This window comes from Accipiter gentilis, chromosome 10, assembly GCF_929443795.1.
Source record: "Accipiter gentilis chromosome 10, bAccGen1.1, whole genome shotgun sequence".
Taxonomy (NCBI): domain Eukaryota; kingdom Metazoa; phylum Chordata; class Aves; order Accipitriformes; family Accipitridae; genus Astur; species Astur gentilis.
The window spans coordinates 14,594,631-14,618,739 of NC_064889.1; the positions used below are offsets into that span (position 1 = coordinate 14,594,631).

General features: G+C 38.7%; 1 protein-coding gene across 2 annotated transcripts; it reads right to left on the reverse strand.

The window, feature by feature from the left end:
• Positions 1-6,320: 6,320 nt before the first annotated feature.
• SLC30A4 (solute carrier family 30 member 4) lies at positions 6,321-23,886 on the reverse strand. 2 transcript variants are annotated; one of them, XM_049813417.1, is made up of 7 exons: positions 23,264-23,886; positions 18,135-18,281; positions 12,671-12,824; positions 12,197-12,410; positions 11,803-11,908; positions 9,392-9,526; positions 6,321-8,708 (listed from the first exon to the last, which is right to left on the reverse strand). In XM_049813417.1, exons 1-7 carry the CDS (start codon positions 23,652-23,654, stop codon positions 8,554-8,556), a joined length of 1,302 nt encoding a protein of 433 aa, XP_049669374.1. In that variant the 5' UTR covers positions 23,655-23,886; the 3' UTR covers positions 6,321-8,553. The 2 variants fall into 2 exon arrangements, with proteins under 2 accessions (XP_049669374.1, XP_049669375.1); XM_049813418.1 differs by lacking the exon at positions 18,135-18,281.
• Positions 23,887-24,109: the final 223 nt, after the last annotated feature.

The window sequence follows — 24,109 nt, forward strand, 5'->3', positions numbered from 1 at the left end:
GTAGTAACAGGAAAATCTTATCAGTTTGCCAAGGAAAAGCAAAGTCATCTACTTGTAATAAATCACTGATTCACTATATCAAAACAAAGGGAAAGCAGTTTTTCTATTAAAGCTGTTAAGAATGTTTCATTTAATGATGCATCTTTCCCTCCTGCTGTATGACTTTCTTTCTAATTCAGTAAAGCCTGAATATTTTTTAAAATTACTGTTAGCATTATGCTGCCAATGCTGTTAGCATTATTAAATGATACATTAGCATTATGCTGCCTTTACTGTCTTTTATTTTTCCTCTTGTGAAGTGCTTTGAATGAAACCTGCTATGGTCAGAAAACAGAGTTTGGCTTAGACTGCGATATCCACCTTATTCCCAAAGCAGAAATACACAGCAAAATCCTAGTCATGATGACTTGCAGTTCTGTTCATTACCTCGTTGCCAAACTCTTAGCCATAATTTTAATATTACAATACCATGTTGTGCAAAGTAGATGTAAAAGAAAATTAGTTTGAAGTTATGGGAATGTTTTTATACTGATTTCAGGGGGGCATGGAATTAATATAACAAAAATTCTAGTGGTCGATGTATATGTACTAGTACGTGGTTTTTGAAAATTCTCTCCTTAAGAGAAATAAAAACATTTAAGGATCAGGCATGTCTTTGCTCAAGTTCCTCTATGTGTGTTAGTTCAAGGAGGAAGCTTTTGTAGTATGCAGAACAGGGTGATACATGGAAGTTTCTGTTTGAGGTGTGTGTATCACTTTTTGATAGGTGTAAAGGACAAATGTATATATCCTCTGTGGGCGAGTGCTTTAAATAAACGAAATTGCCGCCTAAGTCATAGATTGATTCACTCAATAAAGAACCAAAGTGTTTGACCTTCCTATCTGTTTTTAGAAATCATCACAGTTGTCTGCTTGGCTGTACCACACATGTAATGTACATTCCTCAATAACAAACACTAAAGCACAAAGGTATTACTGCAGCTAGAGATGAGCATTTGTTGAAGAAATGTGTAATCAGAGTTACGAAAGTCAAAAGCTAAGAGAACTTCTTTACCTATTGGGCTTTTTTCTTTTTCACTAAAGAGATACAAATATGGCAACCCAACAAAGAAGGAAGATGGGGGTAACGCTCCAATTCTTTTTATTTTTTTTTCTTAGCATCAGTAATATATGTGTGTGGTGTGGGCTAGATGGGTAAAACATACCTTGCTCAAGAGAAAAATGACTAATATCAGACATCCTAGTTGAACTGCACAACAGATCACCTAATGCTGCAATCTTTAAAAGAAATTGGTACTGACTTCATTTGTGACCACCACAATTTGATCCAGAAATATAAGTATGCTCCATAGTTGGCTGCGTGGTAATGTAATGGAGTCTAATGTTTTTCAGTTGCTCCAGTACCCACATGATCTGTCTTTATCTGTTTTCTTTCCTCCTTCCTCTTTTGTACACAAACACACCTTGTGTCATCAACGAAGTATCAAAAAAAACCACCACAACCAAACTGCAGTATGAATACTCTTACTTAGCCATAGCAGTTAGTGAGCCTATTAGTAGGATTTAATTTTGTTATTACTCCTGCTCTGTGAGCTGTTTGTTTCTATCTCTGATAGCTAAAATCAGGGTTTACCTCTTCCCTCGATCATTCCTCCAGAGCAACTTCAGATGTAGTAAGTCCAAGTGTGGAAGAATAATATTCTGCTTTCATTGCTGCTTTACAAAGACAGTTAATAGATCTAATTTAATGTGATATCCTGCATAGCTATCCACAAGTGAGTGTATCTAAAACGTATCTTCATTTACAGATCACTGCACATGGCCCTTTAACTTTTTGGTATGCAAAGAAATACTTTCTTTTAAATTTCGTATGATACGACTTGACCTTTGCTCTGTGGCAAGTCCAAGCAGCTAGGCTGCCTGAAAACCATCATAATTTGTTCCATCTAAGTTACATTTAAAGCAAATATCGAAGCAGAAAGAAACCAGTGTCTGTAATTGGTTGGGCAATTTCCGTTTCCAATTGGAGGTGTGTGTCTTCTGCAAAAGCTTAGAAAATACAGAATTGCTTAATAGCTTGAAGAAATGAAAGAAGACTTACTGGAAGGAAGTTGTGGTTCTGAGTTTTTCAGCCTCTGTCATCTGTATTTTCTCTCTGTGAAGCCTGTTCAGCTAGATCAAAAGACAATATTATACTTGAAATTGCAGCAGTGTGTAAACACAATGATATTCTACATTTATAATTGTATCTGCCTATTTTGAAACAAAATTGCTTCCCTCTGTGTATGTTTCTGATTGGAAGTGTCATCAGATCCTTTGTAAAAAAGCAGACAGTTTCAGATGGAAGTATTTGTTGTCCTGGAAACATGAATTCAGCGCCCCAAAGAAGCAATAGTTATTTTCATAGAAACAAAGGGCTTGCATGATAACTTACATTGTTTACATTAATGAATATAATTTGTTCTAATTGCATTTCAGATACCCATAGCTACAACTAATTTCCACTCATACAATTTTTTTATTACATACTTGGAACTGGAGGGAGGCATTTGCGCGTTGTATGCCATGATATTTACCTGTATAAGGCCTTTAAGAAGTATCTTAAGCCCTTCCCAGTAATTGATTAGCAAATCTGTGCTAGGTTTGTGCTTTTCCTTATTGCATCTGTGATAAAGTTAAATCCCGTGTGTTATCCTTAGGAAAAATTAAGACTTTTTTTTACTTACTAATAAGACTTTTTAAAAATTTGCAACAAAGTATATTCCTTTGACAAGTAGAAGTTTGAATAGTTATACTCAGTACACAGCTCTTTTTATTAAAGCTGGGACTAGTGCACCATCTCCTGGTAAACTCGGGAAAGGCCTTGAAGGCTGACAGTTCAGAGCGGAGTGTCTGTACAGTTTTGTGTCAGACTTGTTCTTACAGTGGGCTTGGAAAAAGGGAACACATGAAATCTATAAAAAAATCAAGAGTAATTGTATGCTAGGTTTAAATATGTAGCATCATCTTAACTATGAAAATATTTGTTTATGGTGTTTTTTGTAAAAAATCTATTGTAATTTAAAAGGCCAGTTACTAGGATTAAATAGCTATTTTTTACATTTACATCTCATCAATTTATTTAGGCATTTATTAGGTAACTTCTGTGTTTGTGTTTTGGGGAAAAAGAAATAGGAAGAGTGCAGGGACTTGGGTGCTTTTAATGCACTTGAGACAAAAGCATATTTCTTGTCTGCTTGGCATCTGGCTGCTTTTATGTATTCATCAGCTTAATAAAAAATCCCTGTATATATCAGTACTGAGTTTAATGTGAAACACGCTCTGGACAGATAGCATTAACTGGTTTTATGTACACTCATGTACTGGCTAGTTACAATCAGAAAAACAACTTATCTTTTCACCGGGTATAATAGTAAGGAAATCATAAAGCAGTCATCATATGGATAAAATTATGCTTGTGTTTATGAAATACTTTTTTCCTACAGAAATTGATGCCATAAAAGGTGTAAAGGCTTCATAACTGTAATAAAAGCAATTAAGTTATTTTATCCCATACATTTAGCGCTAGTCATTTTGAAACTGTGTGATACTGAGACAAAAAAGCAGAACACGATGGAGAAAAGGTAAATAGAGATAGAAGAGCAAAAATATTGATTTGGATGTCATTATTTTACAGCTGTAAACATAGAAGGCAGGTATGCGTGCATTATAAGAGCAGATTGCTGTGGTAGCTGGATAGCAGCAAATAGAAAAGATAAGTATTTATTCTAGCAGCTTCCAAAGTTGTGTCAGGTATTTCATAGAACAAAAGAGCATGTATGGTCCTTCCCAGAGCATTCAGCCATGGAAAATGGAATGAGAAGAGTAGAACAGAAGGGGATTTGCTAGCTCCGGAGCACAGAGAGTATCCATTAGTGCCCAGCATGATGTGTTACAAAGACGGGGAGGATGAGGTGAAGCTGGAAAGGGGATTAAGGGTGTGGAAGATGGAGGACATTTGTTTTATTTTTTTTAAGGTAGAAAGTGAATCTGGAGGCTTTCAGATTAAGTCTTCCTTGTGAGTTAGCAACTTGATGGCTAGAAGTTTTTTTTCATCTAGAGACCAAAGAGGAAACGGACTTTGGGCAAGCATGTATTTGAATAGAACAGGTCTTATAAGTTGTTTGGGGGTGTTTCACACCCCATGCTGCATGAGAAGCTCCTAGTGACCACGTAAACAGCAGGTGCACAGGGTGTAAGCTGGACATTATTAGTGAAACTGTGGAGAGAGTAGAGTATCGCAAGAAAATAAGGTGAGAGAAGCAGAGAGTGGTGGTGTAATGCGAAGTGCTGATGAAACATAACATTTGAGCTAGGTGTGCTAACTCCTGTAACAACCAAATGTGCTTGGAGCAACCAGAAAGAAAAAAGAGCTTGGCGATGCCGTTTGGATGGATAGAGGGAAATGAGCTGGGTATTTACAGTGAATTGTCCCCTCCCCTTGAGAACTCAAGGGAGCTTCTCTGGCAATGGACTAGCTTATTGAAGTCTAGGAAGCTGCTGCAGTACATATCATATCTAATTACCCAACAACCTGTCCTCATTTATGAAATTCTTGTATCTGTAGAGAGAAATAATACTTAAAAGCCCTGCTCTAGGCAGCATCACCACAGTGTTATGAGATTCTGCCAAATACCTGAACAAAAGACTTACCGCTCATTAGTTGGTGGGTGTCTTATGGGGTTTTTTTATTTTATGTCAGAAAACTACTTTTAAATGCTAGCCTACTGCTTTTCTTAGTCATTCTGCCAGTTGGGAGTGATTCTGCAAGAAATAGCAGATACATACAGTAGTAAAGTAATTGGAGATGAGATTCAGGTATGACATTTTAAATGGTAATTCTGCTGGTGTAGAAGGAAATGCTGCTGGTATTGAAGAGACTAAATGTCAACACAGTTTAAAAAAAACAAAAACCACCCAAACAAAAAAACCCACAAAATTAAGCAAGGAAAACATTAAGAAACAAGATGGGTTTCTGTTAATTTTCTTCTTAGGATAAGAACATTTCAGAATAGAAGAGTGGGATGTGAGGGTTTGCAGTCTACTCGATATAAAAATGCTTCATTGACTCATATGAGTAGGTTGTCATCAAAGCTGTATCTATGCTTTAGAAAAGGATGGGTGACAATCAGAGATTAAGAAAGGACAAATCTCTTCCCAATGTAGACTGTTAGAGGTGGCAGCATTTTCACAGGATTTCAGCTGTTCAGTCAGCAAGAGCATTGCAGCACTGCTGTGGAAAGCAGGGATACTACTTGTGGAAACCTGCTCCAATCTTACAAGTCTCTTGGTTAGAGAGAAATCCCATTAAGTAAATGCATTTTCATTTCAAGCAAAGGATTTTGTAGAAGGAAAAGAATGCTGTAAGAGTGTAGATGATCTTTGCCATGTAAAATAATCTGGATGTGCTGGAGAGCTGCTTGGAAAGACATTAGACCTTATTCTTATTTATACTAAGGCCCCTCTCCTCTAAGCTGGTACTAAAAATGACCTTGCAATGTCTATAAAAATAACTTGTCTTCTTTTATAGTCACTTATGCTTCCAGAGTACTGTTACTGTGTATTAGATCATAAATTCCTGGTAGTTTGTTTGCAAATCAGTGTTATTTTCTGAGTATTTCTCTAGCCTTATAAGTAAGTGTACTGATTATTTCTACTTGGTTATTTTTATAGTTCTGTTGTGCTCATTTATTCCATCACTTGGAGTATTATAAGTGAAAATATGCGTATTCCTTTTGATGCCGATTAATAGCAGATTCAGAAGAATACTGGATTCTTATATTAAACATAGCAGTGCCAGACAACCTGTGCCCTGAATAATTCAAAAAGAATAAGAAAAGGATTAGAGGTAGGCCACACAGATATACATTTCCATGTGAGTTTAGTTAGACCTTAATACAGGGAATGTCAGTGCTCAGGGAGGCTCTGAAGCATACTCTTTTATTCTTTATTCTCATTTCATCTTCTGTTGCTTTTTCTCTGAACTCCTTCCAGTCTATAGACCTTGATAACAAGGGCCCCTCAAGGGTGAATGTAGGGTTTCAAGAATGTTTTGCCAGGCACTTTATGGCTGATCCTTCACCATACTTTGTCAGCTTATATTTTCTAAAGTGCAATTATTGCTTGGGAGATAACAAGACTTAAATTCTTCTGACTGAAGAGGGAGACGTAATTCATTCTATATATAGCATCTCCAAACTGAGTTAAGCTTGAGTGTTCAGACATTTCAAAAAACAGCTGCTGTAAGAATCAAAGATGATGACGAGAGACAGCAATACAAATAAATGTAAGACAGCAATATGAAGTTTAATAATTGATTTAATAAAACCCACAATAAAGCAACACACTTCTGCTTTTTTCTTCAATTAAACAAATGTGTAGTAAATTATTAAAAAACTCCAAATACAATACATGTCTACTGTACTTCAACTTCTAATTACATCAATTGTAAACCCCAATTTAATTAAAACCTATTTGAGTATTAGTATGTGCAAAATACCTGTTGTTTGTTTGTGGTATTTTTTTCCAGTAAGTTTGTAAGGACAGGATGCACATTTTTCATGAACTGTGATATGACTTAATTAATGATAGTGTTTTTATTGAAGCGTTAACTTCCCAAGTACAGTGCTACTTTGCCTCTGAGCTGTATGTGCTCCCATGCTGTACTCAAGTGTTCCCATTTCTTACCAGAACAGACATAAACATAATCCAGTGTTATGTGTGCTTTGTCCAAATTCATACTGTGCTGTCAGTTTTCACCAATAAAAACTCATCATGTGACCCCCTACCTCAAAAAAGGGGAGAAAAGAAGCCAAGATTGTTACCACTAATTGCAGGTATAAACCAGCCTGATGAATATGTGAAACCCTAGCAAGTTTCAAAACAGGCAATAGCTTAAGTATTCACAGCTGAGTATCAGAATATCCATTATTGGGCAAAAATTTTCCTTTCAGATCCACATAGAGAACTACTTTTGATGTCAGTGGAAGTTCTGCATAAAGATCAAAGTACAGAATAAACAAAAAATATTTGAAGCCAAGTTCTCCCATCTTCTGAACTTTGCAGGTCATATTCTTGTTGCACTTATTAGCTTCTTCAATGGAAATGACTTCAGAAGCATGTGTAAATTGGAGCTTGATAATAGCTCAGTGTCAGGTTTTATCATCCCATGTACATTCAAAGTACAGGGATTCCACCATGAGGCTAAGCAATTCAGTTTTGTGAACTTCGAGGTGTCTGGATGAATAAATAGCCTTTTCAAATTGCCTCATCTCTCTATGAATAAGAAAAGGCCTTTCTACCTCTGTAGGTCATTATATTATTGTCAAAAACAATAATATGATATTGTTGTCCAGCACCATTAGGTTACTGAGCTTACTTGGATTTTGCTTTATTCATAAAGCCAAGTAGTGGGGACTGCTATTGCAGTGGCATTCCTGTCGGGATACTGCCATCCTGTGCTCAAAGCACAGATGAAAAAAGGTCAGAGATCTGTGACTGAGGGAATAGTACATATCTAAAACTTCTGCTCCCCACTTTCCTGTTAGATGCATGTATTTTACATGTCTGTAGATTGTGTTTGGGAGTATCTCCACATCAATCATAGTTTCTATCATTTGACTTTTAAAACAAAACAATCATGGAAAAATGATCAATTACAGGACATTTATTAATTATAACTAGAATGCGTGCTAATCAACTGGCCTTTTAATGTGAATCAAATGTTGACATTCAAGATATTATTAATAATAAATTCATCTTGCAAGTCAAAACTTTGTAAAATAAATAACCTGTTTCTAATGTATAAACCCTATTCTAAAATACATTAAAGATAACTGATCACTTAAAACACTTTGGGTCCAGTGTTGGGTCTCCAGTTAAATACCAGAAGTCTGGGCAAGGATCTTCCTGTCTGGATCTCCGAGTGCCCAGATTAAAGCTAACTTTCTGGTCTGGGTATAGTGAATTCTGTGTTTTGCAGTGTCTCCAAAGAGACAGTTTCCAAAAGAATTCAACTAGCACTGTATGCATTATGGTTTAAGATACTGTATGAAAATTACTATTGCAAAAATGCTATATAATGAATTCAGGGATAATGATATATTATGGAACCCTGGCATGACCAACATTACAGACTTTAATTGAAATACTGAATACTTGATGCTCCATTTGGAGTGCAGGTACTTTGTGGTACATATTATTGAAGGACAATATGGACTGTAATTTGTGAGGTATCTGCAGAGCCACATTGCAGTTTGTAAACAATAATCTGAAAACAGCTTTGTCTCAAAATCGTAATAAATTGGATAAACCAGTACAAGGGATAGAGTGAAATGCATGTTCTGTAGGGCAACCACTGCACTTTTTGCAGCACCAGTTCTCCCTGCTGCATGTTACATGGTACAAATCCACATAGTAATGATTTCTATTTGATCATTTTCATTTTGCATTTATTGCTCTCAGTCTTTGACTACAAGATAAAGAATAAGGCAGCAGTTCCCAAAACATATGAAATTAGGCACTGGAACTCTGACAACTTGCGCAGGTTTTGCTCGTTTCCTGTTTGTAACTCTGAAGCTGGACAGAGCACTTGTACATTCCAAATGTGTTCAGCAGCAGGTGTCGGGCCTTGGACTGAACTTCCTCCCATTTAGATGAACTACCAGGAACTGAAATGTCAAGAAAATAATTAATAGAATTCAATCCTCAAGAAACCTGGACAATCCAGCTGTTCTCAAATTTATCAGTGTTACCAACTAGAATAATTGTTTTTCACACTCATTAATTTAATATTGTTCTGTGGTCACTATGTACTCTCTATATATTATTTTACACCTTTTAGGTCTATATCCTTTAACTAGAATCACCTCTTGATAAAAGTGTGCATATTTGACACCACCCCCCACCCTACCCCAAAAATTGAGCTTTCTTACTAAGAATTAATGTTCATGGTACCATTAGATATCTAAATCAGCACGTTTTGGCAAAACATATGTATTATTCATATGTCAGATTGTTCCACATTAGAACTTCACTCTGTCTTTCCCTGGACAAAATAAGGGAATTTCTGAGAGAAATTTTTTTTCTTCCCCCACAAGCCACCCCCCAAGAATCTGTATTGAATGTTTCAATACAAATATATTTTCTTTGCACAATTTTCATTTACAGTGTGTCCTTCTGGGCCAATGCATTCTATACCTTGCTGTACAAAACCATAATTAGTAGATTTTTTTTTTTCCTCCCATAATGGTATTTCCTGGTTCAACTTAAATAACAATATGAAGAGAAGCGGGGGCGGGGGGGACGGTTCTACACTTAGATTTAATTTAGAATTATGCATACAGCAGCTTACCTAGTTGCAAGTGGACTATGGCAGTTGTTTTTCCTGCAGTGAGAGACCAAACATTTAAATCTTCTATAGAATAAACATCTTCAATTTTCATCAAGTCTTCCTTAATGCGATCCACATTTAAATGCCTTGGAACTCCTGCAATACCAAACATGAGATAAAATTAATTCTGTCTTCTGCAAACTCTCAGTGGCCTTTAAAATGTCATGACAGATCTCTGTGTCAAAAGAGTTTATAATTTGTGCTGTTGGAAGTCATTAGTAACTTCCAAGTTATCAATAGAGAAGAATATGCAAATTGGCATATTAAGTCCAATATGGATACAGAAGTTGTACAGGAATTGCAGTGTTGTCTCAAATGTCATTTGTCCTGTCCAGAATCTGCTCTCTGGCAGTAGCCAGCATTAGATCCTTTAGAGCGATGTACTTGTGTAGACAACTTTACTGCAGCTTCTAACACCTAGTAACTGCTTAGACCAGACTCTTAAGGTCAGAATCTAAAAAAAAAAAATAAAATGCTAAAGCCTGTATCCTGCTGTCTCCTGAAACTTCTCTCTTCACATAACTGGTATCATTTTCAAGTGCTCATAGTAGTCCATCTACAGTGGTTAACACATGACTTTGTCTTATAGCATGACGTCTTTGCTAATCAATGATTGCACTGATAAAGTCCTTCTGGATGTAGTATTTTCAGCAGCTACAGCACCTCTAATGCTTCCCTACTCCACCCTTTAGCTGTACAAAGGGCAGAATCAAAATTTTATACAATCAACATGGGTCAAAACCTAGTACAAAAATACTGAATAAAGTCTGTTTCTGAACAGTTTTGTTTCTATCATAGCTTTTTACTGCTTATCTTCCAGTTTTATGGAGTTTGATTATACATACTATGAAGAGTTCAGCCACTTGCTTCTCAAATTTCTTCAGAATTTTTGGTGACTTCTCTCTGAACCTGATGCCTTACTGTCTTTTAAAATTATGTTTGTTCCAGTACCATCTCTTTTGAAAGGTCAATGTTTAGGATTGTCTCATATTAAACAAAATTTTCCTTCTAGTAAAGACCATAAAAAATTGTTTAGCTGATAAATAACTAGCTAACTGCAAGGTATTATTTCTACAGCCGCCTTCTCCCCAGGAAACATGGACTCAAATTTTGATATCTCACATCATGCTATTGATAGGCTTCCATGCTGCCTTTTAAATCTGTATTAAAAGCTAGAATCTTATTGCTTGTATTATATAATAATTTAAGTTTTAAATTTAGCATTCCTAGTATAATGATGAAACTTAAGTTAAAATTAATAGTGAAAGCTGATACAACTCCAAGGACATAAAGCCCACCTATCATCACTTTTAATAACATCATTAATTTGGAGATTCTTATGACAACTAGAATACCTCTGCAAACAGCTACAAGTCAAAATATCTGGAATCTGATACAGCACTAGTTTCTTATCTGTTTTCTTCAGCTAAATCTTAGCTATTGCATTGGAGCTAACTGAGGTTTCTTAAGCAAATATCACCATTTTTGCCTCTCAGTGAACTTCCATTTTGTTGTTTTGGGGGGGAGTTTGTTGGGGTTTTTCTTCCCCTAAATGACAGCAAAAGCACCTGACATTGAATATTTTGAGGTCCTTGATTTAACCTCATAACATAATACAAGTAAAGTCAGTAATAGCTCACGTGAGACACCTAGGAAGGTGCAGTTAAAACCTAGGATTTTTCTCCCATCCCTAAAATATTCACTTTCATAAGGTAAAAGTACTAAATCAAGCAGTAATAGTTGGCATGTTAGCTATGATAATGCAAAGAATGTTGCTGGCATCTTTCCTCTAAGTCACCACATGAGATAAGATTCTTGAGCTTGTGTTCAGCTTTTTCTTTCTTTTTCTTCTTCCTTTTTACACCACTCTTTACTTGTAGATTCCCTTACGGTAACAGTAGAAGCACACAAGTAATACAACAGCACTTGTGGAAATGGGGAAGACAGTACAGGTGTGAACTACCTGTCCAGCCATTTGGCCTAAGCTTGCTTCCTCCTTTTACGTGTGTTCACATTCACTTTTAACTTTACAAGTAATCAAAGTGTAGAGCTTAGTGTGGGCAAATGTTCAGTTAGTTTAGCTGACAGGCATTGCAGACGCACAAGAAAGTTCTGTACGTTTCACTTTACCATCTCCTGATGGGAAAGGGTGAGCAGAGCTAGGACTTGTGTCATTCTGACAGAGTTCAAAGACACCTAAAGACTGCTGCAATTTAGATGAGCCATCAAGAACCAACAGACTAAAGCAGCAGGAGGATAAACAAGTCTCCAGACACAATTCACATTGTTAGAGATGGTGATCGTGATGTCAAAGTGCCAATGCTCACTGGTATTTGACATGTAAAGTACTGCAGACTGTGCGCAGATCTTACCTTCCAGAATAATAACTCCTGTGTCACACAGAATTCGAACTGTTGTCAAAACCACCAGTATGGAGAATACGTATGTACATATAGGATCAGCAATCTTGTATTCTGGCTGCAAGGGAAGTTCCAAAGTGTTAAAGGATGTATGAAAATAATCTCACTTAGAAAATGCAGTTACTTCCAGCTACAACTTTCATGAATATTTCTTTTTGTTTGAATAGTTACAAAATACATAATAGAGATAGCCTTTGCTTATTTTGCATGAACGTATGAAGGTGATAATAGAATAGCACAAAGTATTTTTTTTAATAACTTAAATAAACAAGTCCCTTTTTAATTTAATCACTGGAGTTGAAATTAAAAAAATTCCACCCTGCCTCAAAGACTAGCCATTCCTTACCTTAAAGCGTATGATATATGCAGCTACGAGCACACCAATACTTTGTACCAGGTCCCCAAGGGCATGTACAAATGCTGCTCTCACGGCAAGGCTGCTGTGTCCATGGCTACTGCTGTGGGCTGTGTTAGGAGAGTTCGACTGAGGTACGTGAGAGTGAGGGTGGGAATGGGAGTGGGAGTGAAGGTGGCCAGATTGATTCAGCAAAAAACCCATTCTGAAAGTGAAAGAAGAAAAACACTCCAAGAAACAGGCTTTAAGTTTTGGTGGGTGGGGGTTTTTTGTTGCTTTTTTTCTTTCATTTTAAACCAAATAATTGAAAAAGTAATATACTCAGTATCATTTCTTGTCTTCGTTATGAAAATGAAGGGGTCCAGCAAAATTACATTCCATGAGAAAGTTACAGGGCATGAATGAATTACCAGCTTATTCAGAAATACATTTATAAGTGTTAATGGAAAGAAAGGAAGATCTTACATTAAGTTAACTGCAACACCAACCGCTGCTGTAATCAGCATGATATCGCCATTTATTTCATAGTCCATATGGATAGTTCTTTGAACAGCTTCATACAAGAGGAATGCCATAAGGATATAGACCAGCAATACACTGATGATGGCTGACAATACTTCTGCAAACAGAAAGGAAACAACATTACAAAAGTGAGTCTCAGATCTATTTCTATTTCCAAATTGGAATGTGGACAGAGCCTTAATTATTTTAACTATATAATGCGTGTTATAACCCTTATGCACAACTAACAAGGTGTGCAGTAAATAAAACTCATAAAATAGTATTAACAAATGGAGTGTTCCTTCACACTTCCCTGTCAGTATATCCCTCAAATTATGTTTTCTCTGAAAATTTCTGCACGGGCGATGACTGTGACTTCTTCAGGCATCCCAGAACTTTTGCCTGACAAGTCACAAACAAAGGCCCTGTTCACAGGAGAGGAAGATAGGTGTTCTCAAACATCACCAGCCTACCTACAAATAAGAGAAAACTTGATTTCAAGTGTCCACAGTATTAAGCTGGATTTAGATAGGACTTTTGTATATCCCTTTGTATTTAGGATGGAGAAAAAATTATAAAAATATTAAGAAACTGAACAGTACAAACTTGTCAGACATATTACTCCTAAGCTTCTTGACATATGTCTACCTACATGTCATTCATGGCAGATTTCAGCTATGAAGGATTGCTGTAATACGCTGTTTTAGCATTAGCTAATGTTTACCAAATACTCATATTTCACAAAAGTAAGAATGTTATGACTAACATTTTGGTGTAGGAATTTTATCTGATCAGCTGGGATTTTCAAAAGGGCACATACATTAAAATAAAGAGAAAATTAGAAAGTTAATAAAAACTAAGTATTTCATTGTCCTGCACCTTCCACTGCCATTTACATCTGTGGAAATTGGTTACAGCTCTCTATAAGGTTCCTGCTGTTCTGATGTGAGGTAAATAGGCCTGAATATTTTATGGGCCAGGACCTTAGTGCTGTCTGCCTCAGTACACAAGTCATGAAATTGGGCTAGTAATAGCATACATAAACCTGAGGAGGATGAGTCCACACTACAGTTTTAAGGTCCTACTGTAAAGAATATAGGTATTTCCAAATGGGTCACTAGATTCCTTTTAACATAAACATACTTTTACCCTCTAGATTCATATTGTGAAAATGATTGCCCTATTGCAGCTGAAACTTAAAAAAAAAAAAAAAAGGGGGGGGGGGCAAGATACCTGACAGAGAAAACACTGGCCCAGTTAAAAGCCTGTCTCAGTTATAAACAAGTTAATACAGGACTTCACAAAAAGCACTGGGAAAACCTTAATGCTAGCTCCATTGTATTGCATGTAAATCTGCAGCCATGCCTGAGTAACCAGTAATCATTATGCATAATGCTCTTGACTGTCACTTGCCAGATGGACCCCTGGGATCTTAGCCTTCTTGTGTGAATTCAAGGATCAGAGTTGGAATTAATTTACTTGGAATTGTAATGGTTGTTCTTCCCCCTTGTTCCATACATGTTGCCCTGATTTATTCCCCAGTAAGGGCAAAATTCCACTCTTGGCTCTACCATAGCTCTAAGAATACTGATCTGAGAATGGCCTTGCTTTTCCCTCTGATTTGAATCTGTCAGCGTGTAGTATAACTTCGGTTACTGCAGAAGGTGTAATTTCTAACACAGAACTGCCTTAATTTTATTTATTGAATATTACAGTAAAAAGCATGCAGCTATATAAGCATTTTATATCACTAAAATCACTTGATCCATACACTGAATTTTTAACATCATTATGGGAGAAGAAACTCACACCAACGCATTCAGCTGCTCAGTAGTGTGTCAGTGCCTGGACAAGTACCAGCATTACCAGGCAGTAACAAGGTTCTGAAAGGCAATTGTCACAATCTCAGATGATTGCAGAGCAACATGAAAATCCTGGAAATATCCATGCAAGTGGTAGCGTTCTTTACAAAGCAGGCAGATTATTCAGGGCAACACCGTTAAAAAAACCCAGTACATTGCTTAGAAGACTTTCCAGAATGCTTTTTAAAAAATTTGTGAAGCCATAGCACATTAGCATTTACCAAAGAAATAACATATTTTGGTTTTACAATCTAAAAATGTATTTTCTGCAGCGGAAACTAGTGTTTTCCTTGCAGTTTCTTTCAGAGTCATTATCATGTCAGAATTGTAGATTTGTGCTGAGATCTTTCTCTTCCTGTGAAATGAACTGTGCACTGTCTCAGTGGACTGACTGATTCTGTCATTACTAACATTGTCTCTGCAGCAATGGAAAAATGCCAAGTTCCATATCTATGCTTAAATCTGCTCAGCATCTTGCTGAGAAGGAGGTATCTCCACTTGGTGGTGAAACAGAACTATTTTTGGCTTCAAGAGTATAATCCTTCTTAGACATGACTGCAATTTCCATTATTTTGTCTTCACTTTTCTAACCCGTTCCTGAATCTGTCAGCTTCCTTTTCACCACTGAAAATGGAATAAAACTGAAGATGGAGCATACATATTATGTATTCAAAGAGAATTCAAATAAATGAAAACTAGTGCTAATTTCCTTCTGGAATTTGACTAGACAACTAATGGGTCTGTTATCTTTACAATGCAGCGTTTATGGGAATGAGTTTGAAAAGTCATCGTTCTGCAAACAAAAGTTGCAATGAGCACCAGAAACATTGTTCATTAGAATGTTTTCATGCTTACATTATCTTAAAACTTAATGCAAAGCAGGTCAGTGATGAGACAGTTCTTGCATGTATTCCCAGTTTTAAACAAATGCTCCCCATTTTTTCTGACAGATGCTCAATTTGTACCCTATCTTTAACATTGTCATGTTTTAACATCTCTCTCATGAAATTCAAGCTATTGTTGAGCTTATATTATTTGCTGACAAGCTTCTTACATATAGGTTATTTGGAAAAACATGTTACAGTGAGGATATACCCTAGAAGCAGCTTTGTTCTATTGCCAACATTTACTGATGTGTGAAACTGGGCTCTTGGGCCACGGCATCCAGACTGCACGCCTAAAATAAGGCAAATAAGTTTCACAAATGTGACTTTAGAAAATCTGTGTATAGTAATTTTGAACCATCCCATCTTCTGTACTTGCAGAGCCTAGGTCAAGGTTTGGGGGTCTCTTGCAGGGCCTTTACCTGCTTCCCCTTCCTCATTGCAGCCACAGAAAACTCTTCCCCCCACCCCCAGGCTCTAGTCCTCCTCCTCCTACAGAGAAAGCTGCACTGCTGCTAGTCATGCAGAATGGTTGAGGTAGAAAGGAACCCCTGGAAACTGTGTAGTCCAGCTCAAAGCAAGGTTAACTATAGCAAGTTGCTCAGGGCTGTGTCCAGTTGGGTTTTGAGTATTTCCAACTGTGCAACCCATTCTAGTGTTTGACTACCTACTGGCACTGTGCAGCAGAAAAGAAGGAGTAATTATTGCAGAACTGAGAAGCTGCTCCCTGTAGCTTCTCCCAGGGAGAAGATGGTGGGTGATAACAGACTAATTCTATGGGCCAGATCTGACCCACGGGCCACCACTTGATCAGTCTGGGCAGTATTTTCATTTGCAGTAAATGGAGAAAAAAAAAAAAGAAAGTGAGGTGGCAGGAATCCTCAGGGATTTGTGCTTGCGAAGTGCTATGGAGTCCTCAAATTAATTGAAAAGTCAGCGAAAAATTACAGAACTGAGTAAGATTTTAATGGTTAAGTAAGTTTCTTCTATTTTTCTTAAGATTAACTCCTCTTTTAAGCTAGGCCACGGCATGTTCAATGTATATACTATTTGGTTTTAGAAAAGTTACAAAGACACATAAGTACTCAAATGATTTTTAAATAGGGTTAAAATATGTATAAATGCTAGCAAACATCCTTCTGGGGAGCATGAGCAAATGCGAGGGGCATATCTGCAAGGTCAGGTTTCAGTATGAGGGGAGCTCCTATCGCAAAATTAAAACTTCTTGAAAGAAAAGTTTGTAATGGGAAATGCTGGCATTGTTAATGCTTTCTTGCTAAAGCCCCAAAGATCTTTGCTAGTGTATAGAGTTATGCATTCATGCATTAGTGACTAACCGATGACAAATGACTAAAAGTGATGGAGTTGTTGAATTCTACTGCTGTTCTAGCAGCCAAAATAAGAATTGCAAATAATGACTACACAAGACTTTGAAATTCCTTGAAAAATATACACTATAGAATGTATAGAGCAGAGGTAGCAAACTGTGACACTAGAAATTATCTTTTTCATGAAGAGTAAAGGTTGAAGCTTTTGGTAAAATGTCTACAAGACCTGCAGCTGTAAATTATGAATTACTATATCCAGTTAGCAACCACATGGAAACACCCTTTATCATCATTATGTTTCCAAATATGAAGTAATGAATCCTGAAAATACTCTTTCAAGGTTTAATACATAATTCTGTTTATATTTCTTTTTACAGACACCTAAAATGGGCAGAGGTCAAGTAACTTACTGTATTGCAAACCATGGGACATTTTGACCTCTGCTTTGTGTGGGTTAGGGAGTGCAAGAGGAATACTGATTTATGTGGCTTCTGGCAGGGCAGAGCTCTCTGATAATATGCTCTACAGAAATTTTTAGTTCTGGATTAAGATGTCATTTTTCACATTGAATAGGACCTTTTTCCAGTGTCATAATTTTACTGAAGTCAATGGGACTTCATAAATCCTAGGCACTGGCAATAATCTGTTGTGAACAATAACTGACTGACATGTACAGCTCCTGCAGCAACAAGCTCCTCGGTGTGTCACACAAGCAGTAACAGTGGTACAGCAGTGAGTGACCAAAGAATGTGCCCCTGTTCTGCTCAACAGCCTCAATTCCAAAGCACAAAGGTGCACAGGGGCCTGGCCTAATGCAACAGCCCAGTGACTACGGACGGGCTGTGAAACATAGCTGCATATCCACCCTTGTTCTTGCTGGGGACAGCTTCCCTCCTCTGAACCCTTTTTAAACTTCTTAGGCCATGGTTCATATGTAGGAAGTCATATTTACAATGTCATCATGCATCCAGTTCCCCAACATTCTTCTTTAAGATGGAAGATGGATCAAGCATTCAGAATTTAACTCTGAATCTGCTAAGTCCTAGTTCCACAGAGATGGAGAGACTCATCCTCCTCCCACTGAGTAAAATGCTGCCATCAAACTTCACTTTTGGCTGAGGTTTAACATTTAAAAAATTATTTTTTTATTATCTATTCGCTTGTGGCAATACCACCTATGTAGTGGATCCACAACGGCCAGTGAAAAGGACATTAGAGTCAGGGTGTTAACCATAAAGCAACTTTTAGGTTTGTTGCTACTTTCTTTCCAGTTACCTATTCTTCTAGAATTAGGTGACCTTTACAATTGTTGCTTAAAATACTCTATTAATAGCAAAAGCTGGTATCTACATACCTAAACGATGAAATCCAAAAGTGAACCTCTTTGTGGGAGATTTTGCAGACAGCCAGAGAGCAAGCAGGGTCAAAATAATACCGCTAAGGTCAGTTAACATATGAAGTGCATCTGTCATAATTGCTAGACTGTTAGCAACATATCCACCTGAAAACAAAGTTGGAAAAGTCAAGACACATTACATTAATGATTCTAGATAATATCCTCTTGGCATAGCTTACAGTTTGGGGGAGGGGGGGGGGGGGGGGGGGGTCCAGAACAGAGCATTAAGTGCATGAGAGCCTTTCTTACAATCACTAAATGGGGTTTTCTGCCATTACAATCAAAATGCCATGCTATAATTTAAAGCTACCATAGTTACAAGTGCAGTGAAATGTTCTATTAAGAGTGACATAGAAAGTATTCACTCCTGTTATTCTCACAGAGACTACTTGCATCATAACATTTGAAAGATCAGGCCCCAAATAGTTTTGTATCTTTTCTCTATATATTATTGCATATGTGCTTAATCAGCTGATTCTTTTATTAAGCTATGTCAGTTAAATATTTTGACACTATGGAACAGGGACAGAAATCCAATTAACTCAATGGCAAGGAAATTTACCATGCCCCCTTTTTATTCTCATTACATTATCTTTTAACCTTCATTATTCCCTGTCCTGGCAAGGGTGTGTAAGTTCTGCCAATATATATTCCAGACAATGACTTTCACTTGCACAGCGTTTTCCTTTGTTATTTATTACCATAATTTTTTCTCATAATTATGAGCTGCATTGAGATAAATAACCTCAGATCAAAGGTTAATATCTCTGTTCCAATTCAATTGCTAATGCTACTATGGGATGGATGAGATTTAAACAACGCGCCTGTCTCTTAAACATCCCTTATCCAAAGGGGAATCAAGGACAGGCTGCGTTGTCTTCCATATGCATGAAGGTAAGCCCGTTTTCTCAGAAAGATCACATCTTTAGTGTCAGCTCAGCTGTGATTTAGTTTCTCTTTTTACCTTGAGATTGTCATTCAGCCTGTAAATTCTACTGAGCACGAGCATGCAGCTGGCGTGCCATTTGGCAGGCTTGAGGCTCCAACTAACATTCTGAGTAAAGGTATCTTCATATACAATTAAAACTGTCTTAGTGAAGAGGCTGACCATGAGGTAATAGCAACAGGAAATTCACAACTGGCTGATTGCTTTCAAGACTAGTTATAAAACAAGTGTGGGTGGGTGGCTGTGGGTGTTTGTATGTGTACACACCTGCAGACAGCATGGCTGATACTCTAGTATTGCTTGTACTGTGGGTAACTACCAAATACACCACATTTCAACCAGTTCCTTTCCTCCATCCCCCTTTCTTCAGTTGTTCCAAAGTTTCCAAGTCACATTCTTCTGAGGCTGCAGTTTTCCAAAGGCCATCACAGCTCAAAAATAATGAGTTTTTAAGATTTAGCAATTCAGCAGCTTTTCAAGTAAAATGAGTTATGCCTTTCCTGTCTGAATTAATTTGTGTTCTCACATGATTTTAAAAAATATGACTTAGAAATGTGCAACTCAGCCTCTTTTATAGTCAACATAGAAGAAACAGTAATTTATATCTAAGGACATTTAATTTAGTAGTTTACATGTATGATCATTTAAAGTATCTATGTTAATTCACATGTATTAATTTTGAGAATCACTTCAGTGCAAGATGAGTCAATTCTATTTCAGCTAGCCTCTCACTTAAAGATTTTAAAAATAAAATGATAAAGAAGGAATTCAGGTACTGAAGCTAATAATGCAGCATGTGGATTAAGAAAACATAACTGAGATTTATGAAATTCTGAAATCAAAGGCGCTCTGTTTCCAAACGTATCAGTTCATTGCTTGGTTAAAGGTACTGCCTAAGGGCTGTTTAAACATGACTGGCAACTTGGCAAAAAAAGACATCTATAACCTTTACAAATAGACAGCTTGATGGCTCACCACTGTTTTCAGTGACCCGTGAAGGACAGCAGTCCTCCTCATGGACGATCAATTAGAAATCTCTAAACATAGCTGAAAACATCAAAATCCTGTCAGAAAAGCTAACTAGGACTTGCAATATGTTTTTCATTTCTTGATGCTAAATGGTTCCCACAAAGTGTAAGTTGTTACCTGACTTTTACAATGACTGTTCATCAAATTAAATAACAAACACTGAGGTGGGCTGGGGTAATGAGCTTGGCTATACTTTGGAAAAAATAGTCCAATCAAGATTTCATAAAAAAGGTGCTGAAACAAGATTTCCTTCATCTTGACATTGGTAACAGCAGAAAGATTTTTACTGAACAAATCAATTGTCTGATTGCCTTTTTTTCAGAAACTCAAATCTGTCAAAGATCATAAAAAGAAGTCAGTTAAAATGTCCTATGTGATCAAACAAAGTTTCCCAAATGCCTGAGCTACAGATTAATTCAAAGAGTTCCAAAATTTGAAACCAACCAGACAGAACACAGGGCTGGAGTAAAATAAATTAAACAGATAGGGCACTGACTCAGGACTTGAGGGCTCCATCTTTAATTACTTGTTCTGCTGGTGATTACTTGCCCTATGACAAGTCATTCAGGTCAAGATCCACAAAAGTACAGAGATACCCAAGTCCTCTATTTATTCTCTGTGGAGGCTGTATGCCTGAATATTTTATAGGTCTGGCCCTTAGTGCTGTCTGCCCAGATAATGAAATAGGGCTGGTAACAGCATACATAAACCCAAGGAGGATGAGCCCACACCACAGTACTAATGCTTTGCACAGACAAATCCGCCACCCTGAGCTGAGCCTGCAGAAGTCCTGGCTGTAAGGGAGAAACAACAGATGATGTGACAGTGATGAGGGAGTATTGTTACTCTCAAGACCTATTATTTCTAGAGCACTCCCTGCACTAGCTATGGAGAGGTCTACAATAGCATGAATCGGATCCAAAGCCCCTAACTCTTAGTGACTTCAGCATCAAGCTGCCAACAGCTCAAACATATCATTCAGCAAGGGCCCCTTCAGATGAACTCAGTTCAGCATATATTAGAACTCTGATATGAATACAATCAAATAAAATCACTGTCATGTTAAAGGATGTCTATGTCTGAGATACAACACTATGTTGCTTATCAAATTTACCCTAGTTCATCCTGAACCAAAATCTCAGCCAGAGACAAAAAATGGAGCCAAGGGGCAAATGGAGGCATTCAACCAGATCCCTGCAACAGGTTTGATGTGAAGTGCCTTATCCATGATAAGCTGATGTATTGTAGCAGTGTTATTAATGACTAACCACACACTGAGAGATGCTGAAGGACAGAACTACTTTTTTCCATTAACCGGCATTCCTGAAATAAGGCCACAAATAAAACTAGTGCAGATACAGTCAGTGTTCTGGTCTCTCTCTGAAAAACAGACCATTTCTCCTAGGGATTTTTTTTCTACATATGTGGGACAAAATGTATTATTTATACTCAGGCAATGATTTTGCTCCCTATCCATCTTGCAGAAGTTTCTGTCTTAAAGATATAATTCGCAACTGTCCTAGGACAGGTGATCCAAGAGCATAAGCTCACTTCACACCAGCAAACATCAGATCTTCAGTCATTACTGACCAAATTTGCATAGGTGAGGAGGAGGATGTAGGTCCCATGTTACTATACCTGAGGCATCTCTGTTCTTCCAGAAAGTTTTTGTGACTTGATTTCTCCTTTTTTTTTTCTTCCTGGTGAATTACAGCCAATAATTCATCTGATTAGCTCTGATTTAGACTTGTGTGTTAAAATGAAAGCAATTTAAAAGCCATTAATTGTTATAGTTTGCTAGAGACCTGGCTCAACATGCACATCAATGTACTGGCACTGTGTAAGGCTCTCCACTACTTCAGGGGAAAGTGGATGAGAGAGTTTAAGCGTTCTTCAGGATTCTGAGTAGCACCAAGCAGGCACTTGCACTGAATGGCATGGATGTATCCAGAAGACAGATGGTAACGGGACACTTATACTGATAAATGAACAGAGATTAAAAGATAAATACTATCCTTTGTAAAAATGATTAGATAATGGCAAAGGTATAACGTTTAATAGCTCACCTACGCATCCAAGGGACCTTCAAATTTAATTTTATTTCAAGCCTATGCTGCTATAGCCTATTAAGTAAAGCACAGTCCTTTTGTAGACTGCTGTATAATGCACAGGTTCTCTTCAACCTGAATAGCAAATGACAGCATGCCTTTACGAGGGAGCAATAAAAGCTGAACTTGAGCACCAGATTCATTCTTCTGACCAACAACAATCAGACACTTATATAGGAACAAATTCCCAGGTAAAAACCTTTTGCAAGTACTAACAAACAAAAAAAGATAAAGAATTTAATCAAACAAGTTGGTGTTCTTATGCATTGTAATGGGAAGTGTTACAATACCTATTATTTTAATTGACTTTGGTCATATGATTTATGTCTGGACAGAGCATATGCTAGTCCAGAGCACAGCAGGACATCAGTAAGTTGTCAAGGGAGTGGCTTCTTTACTGGCTTGTTACTGATAGCTCAGGATTTGTCTTTTCAGTTGTAAGTAACAGAGTATATTGCTGTACCTGGTGAATAACGACGAATACCCGCCCAATATTAGTTTTGTTACTACGGTAAATGTCACACTTAGAAACTCTATTTCCCTCCTCTTCTCTTGTTGCAAACACAGCAAGATATTATGGCAGTAATTAAAAAATACCGAGGATGAAATTGTTCATCTTTTATTTATGTCTGTAATAAAACGCAGCTTCTCCCTTGCTAAAAACACCTTACAAACTTAGAAGAGGAACTTAAAAGGAGAAAAAAAAGCCACTAGACATACCAAAAAAAAAAAAAAAAAAAAAAAAAAAGAAGCGTGTTTTATGCCATTTGGGGGGACTGATGAGGTTCAGGTAAGGGAAGTTGCAAATTCCTCTTTCTTTTCTTGCGTGGAAAATACAGGTGGACTTTGCTCCTTCTCACTCTCTGAACTTGCAGCTAATCTCCCCGACCTCTCTACGTGACAGGCAGTTTCTCTTAGTAAGCGTTTAAAACCAAGGCCGGCGCAGCGCAAGAGGCCGAGAGGCACGCGGGCCGGAGAGACGGCGCAAGAAGCCCCCCACTCACCTATGAGCTCCCCCGTCATGAAGAGGAGGTAGAGGAGGGCAGCGAGCGTCAGCCGCTTCTTCACCTTCCTCTGCTTGGAGCGCTCCCGCCGGCTGCTGCAGCTGCTGCAGGGGTCCGGCCGGCCGGCCCGGGCGCTGCGCAGGGCGATGTCCCGGTCCAGCAGGGAGTCGTCGTCGGAGGGCAGGCCCAGGGGCGTCCCGTTCACCGGCGTCTCCGGGGCCGCCTCCGAGGCGTCGTCCGACACCACCACTCGCAGCTTGTTAAACCGGGGGAAGTCCTCGTCCCCCACCTCGTCCGAGAAGTCAAAGGCACTGGAGTCGTTCAGGAACAAGGGGTCCTCGCTCCTCCGCAGCAGGGACTTGATGCTCGTCCAGAGGCCGGGCCCAGCCATAGCGGCGGTGCCCGGGGTAGGGGGTGGGGGGGCCTGGCCGGCTCGCGGCCGATCCGCGGCGGGCGGCCCCCGCTGGCGCAGCTCCCGGTCGCAGGCGGCGCCCGTCCGCTCGCCGTCCCGTCAGGGCATGTCCCCTACATCGCCCCGCCGGGCCCTGCGCAGGCCGGGCGGAACGCAACGCGAGGCTCTGCCGCGGAGCGCCCGACGCTCGCGGGCCGCCCCCCGCCGCCGCCGCGCCCGGCCCCCAGCTGCGAGGCGCCGCGGGCGCTGTCACCGCGCCGGAGCCCCGGGCCGCCCCGCGGAGCCCGTCTCCTCGCCGCGCTCGGCCGGCGCAGCCCCGGTCACGGCGCGGCCGGGCAGGCGGCGCCGGGCGCAGGGCCGCCTCCCTGCCGGCGCAGGGGGAGCGCCGCCGCCGCCGCCGCCGCCGCCGCCATGCGCGTCACCTCTATCGGCGC

Bases quoted from the DNA above. Each gene is read 5' to 3' on its own strand.
- SLC30A4 (XM_049813417.1), bottom strand. From the start codon at position 23,654: ATGGCTGGGCCCGGCCTCTGGACGAGCATCAAGTCCCTGCTGCGGAGG. The intron at 12,825-18,134 runs GTATGTAGATAC...TTCTGTTTGCAG, and splicing joins TTTTGGATTTCATCGTTTAG to AAGTATTGTCAGCCATCATC. The intron at 12,411-12,670 runs GTAAGATCTTCC...TTTCACTTTCAG, and splicing joins GGTGTTGCAGTTAACTTAAT to AATGGGTTTTTTGCTGAATC.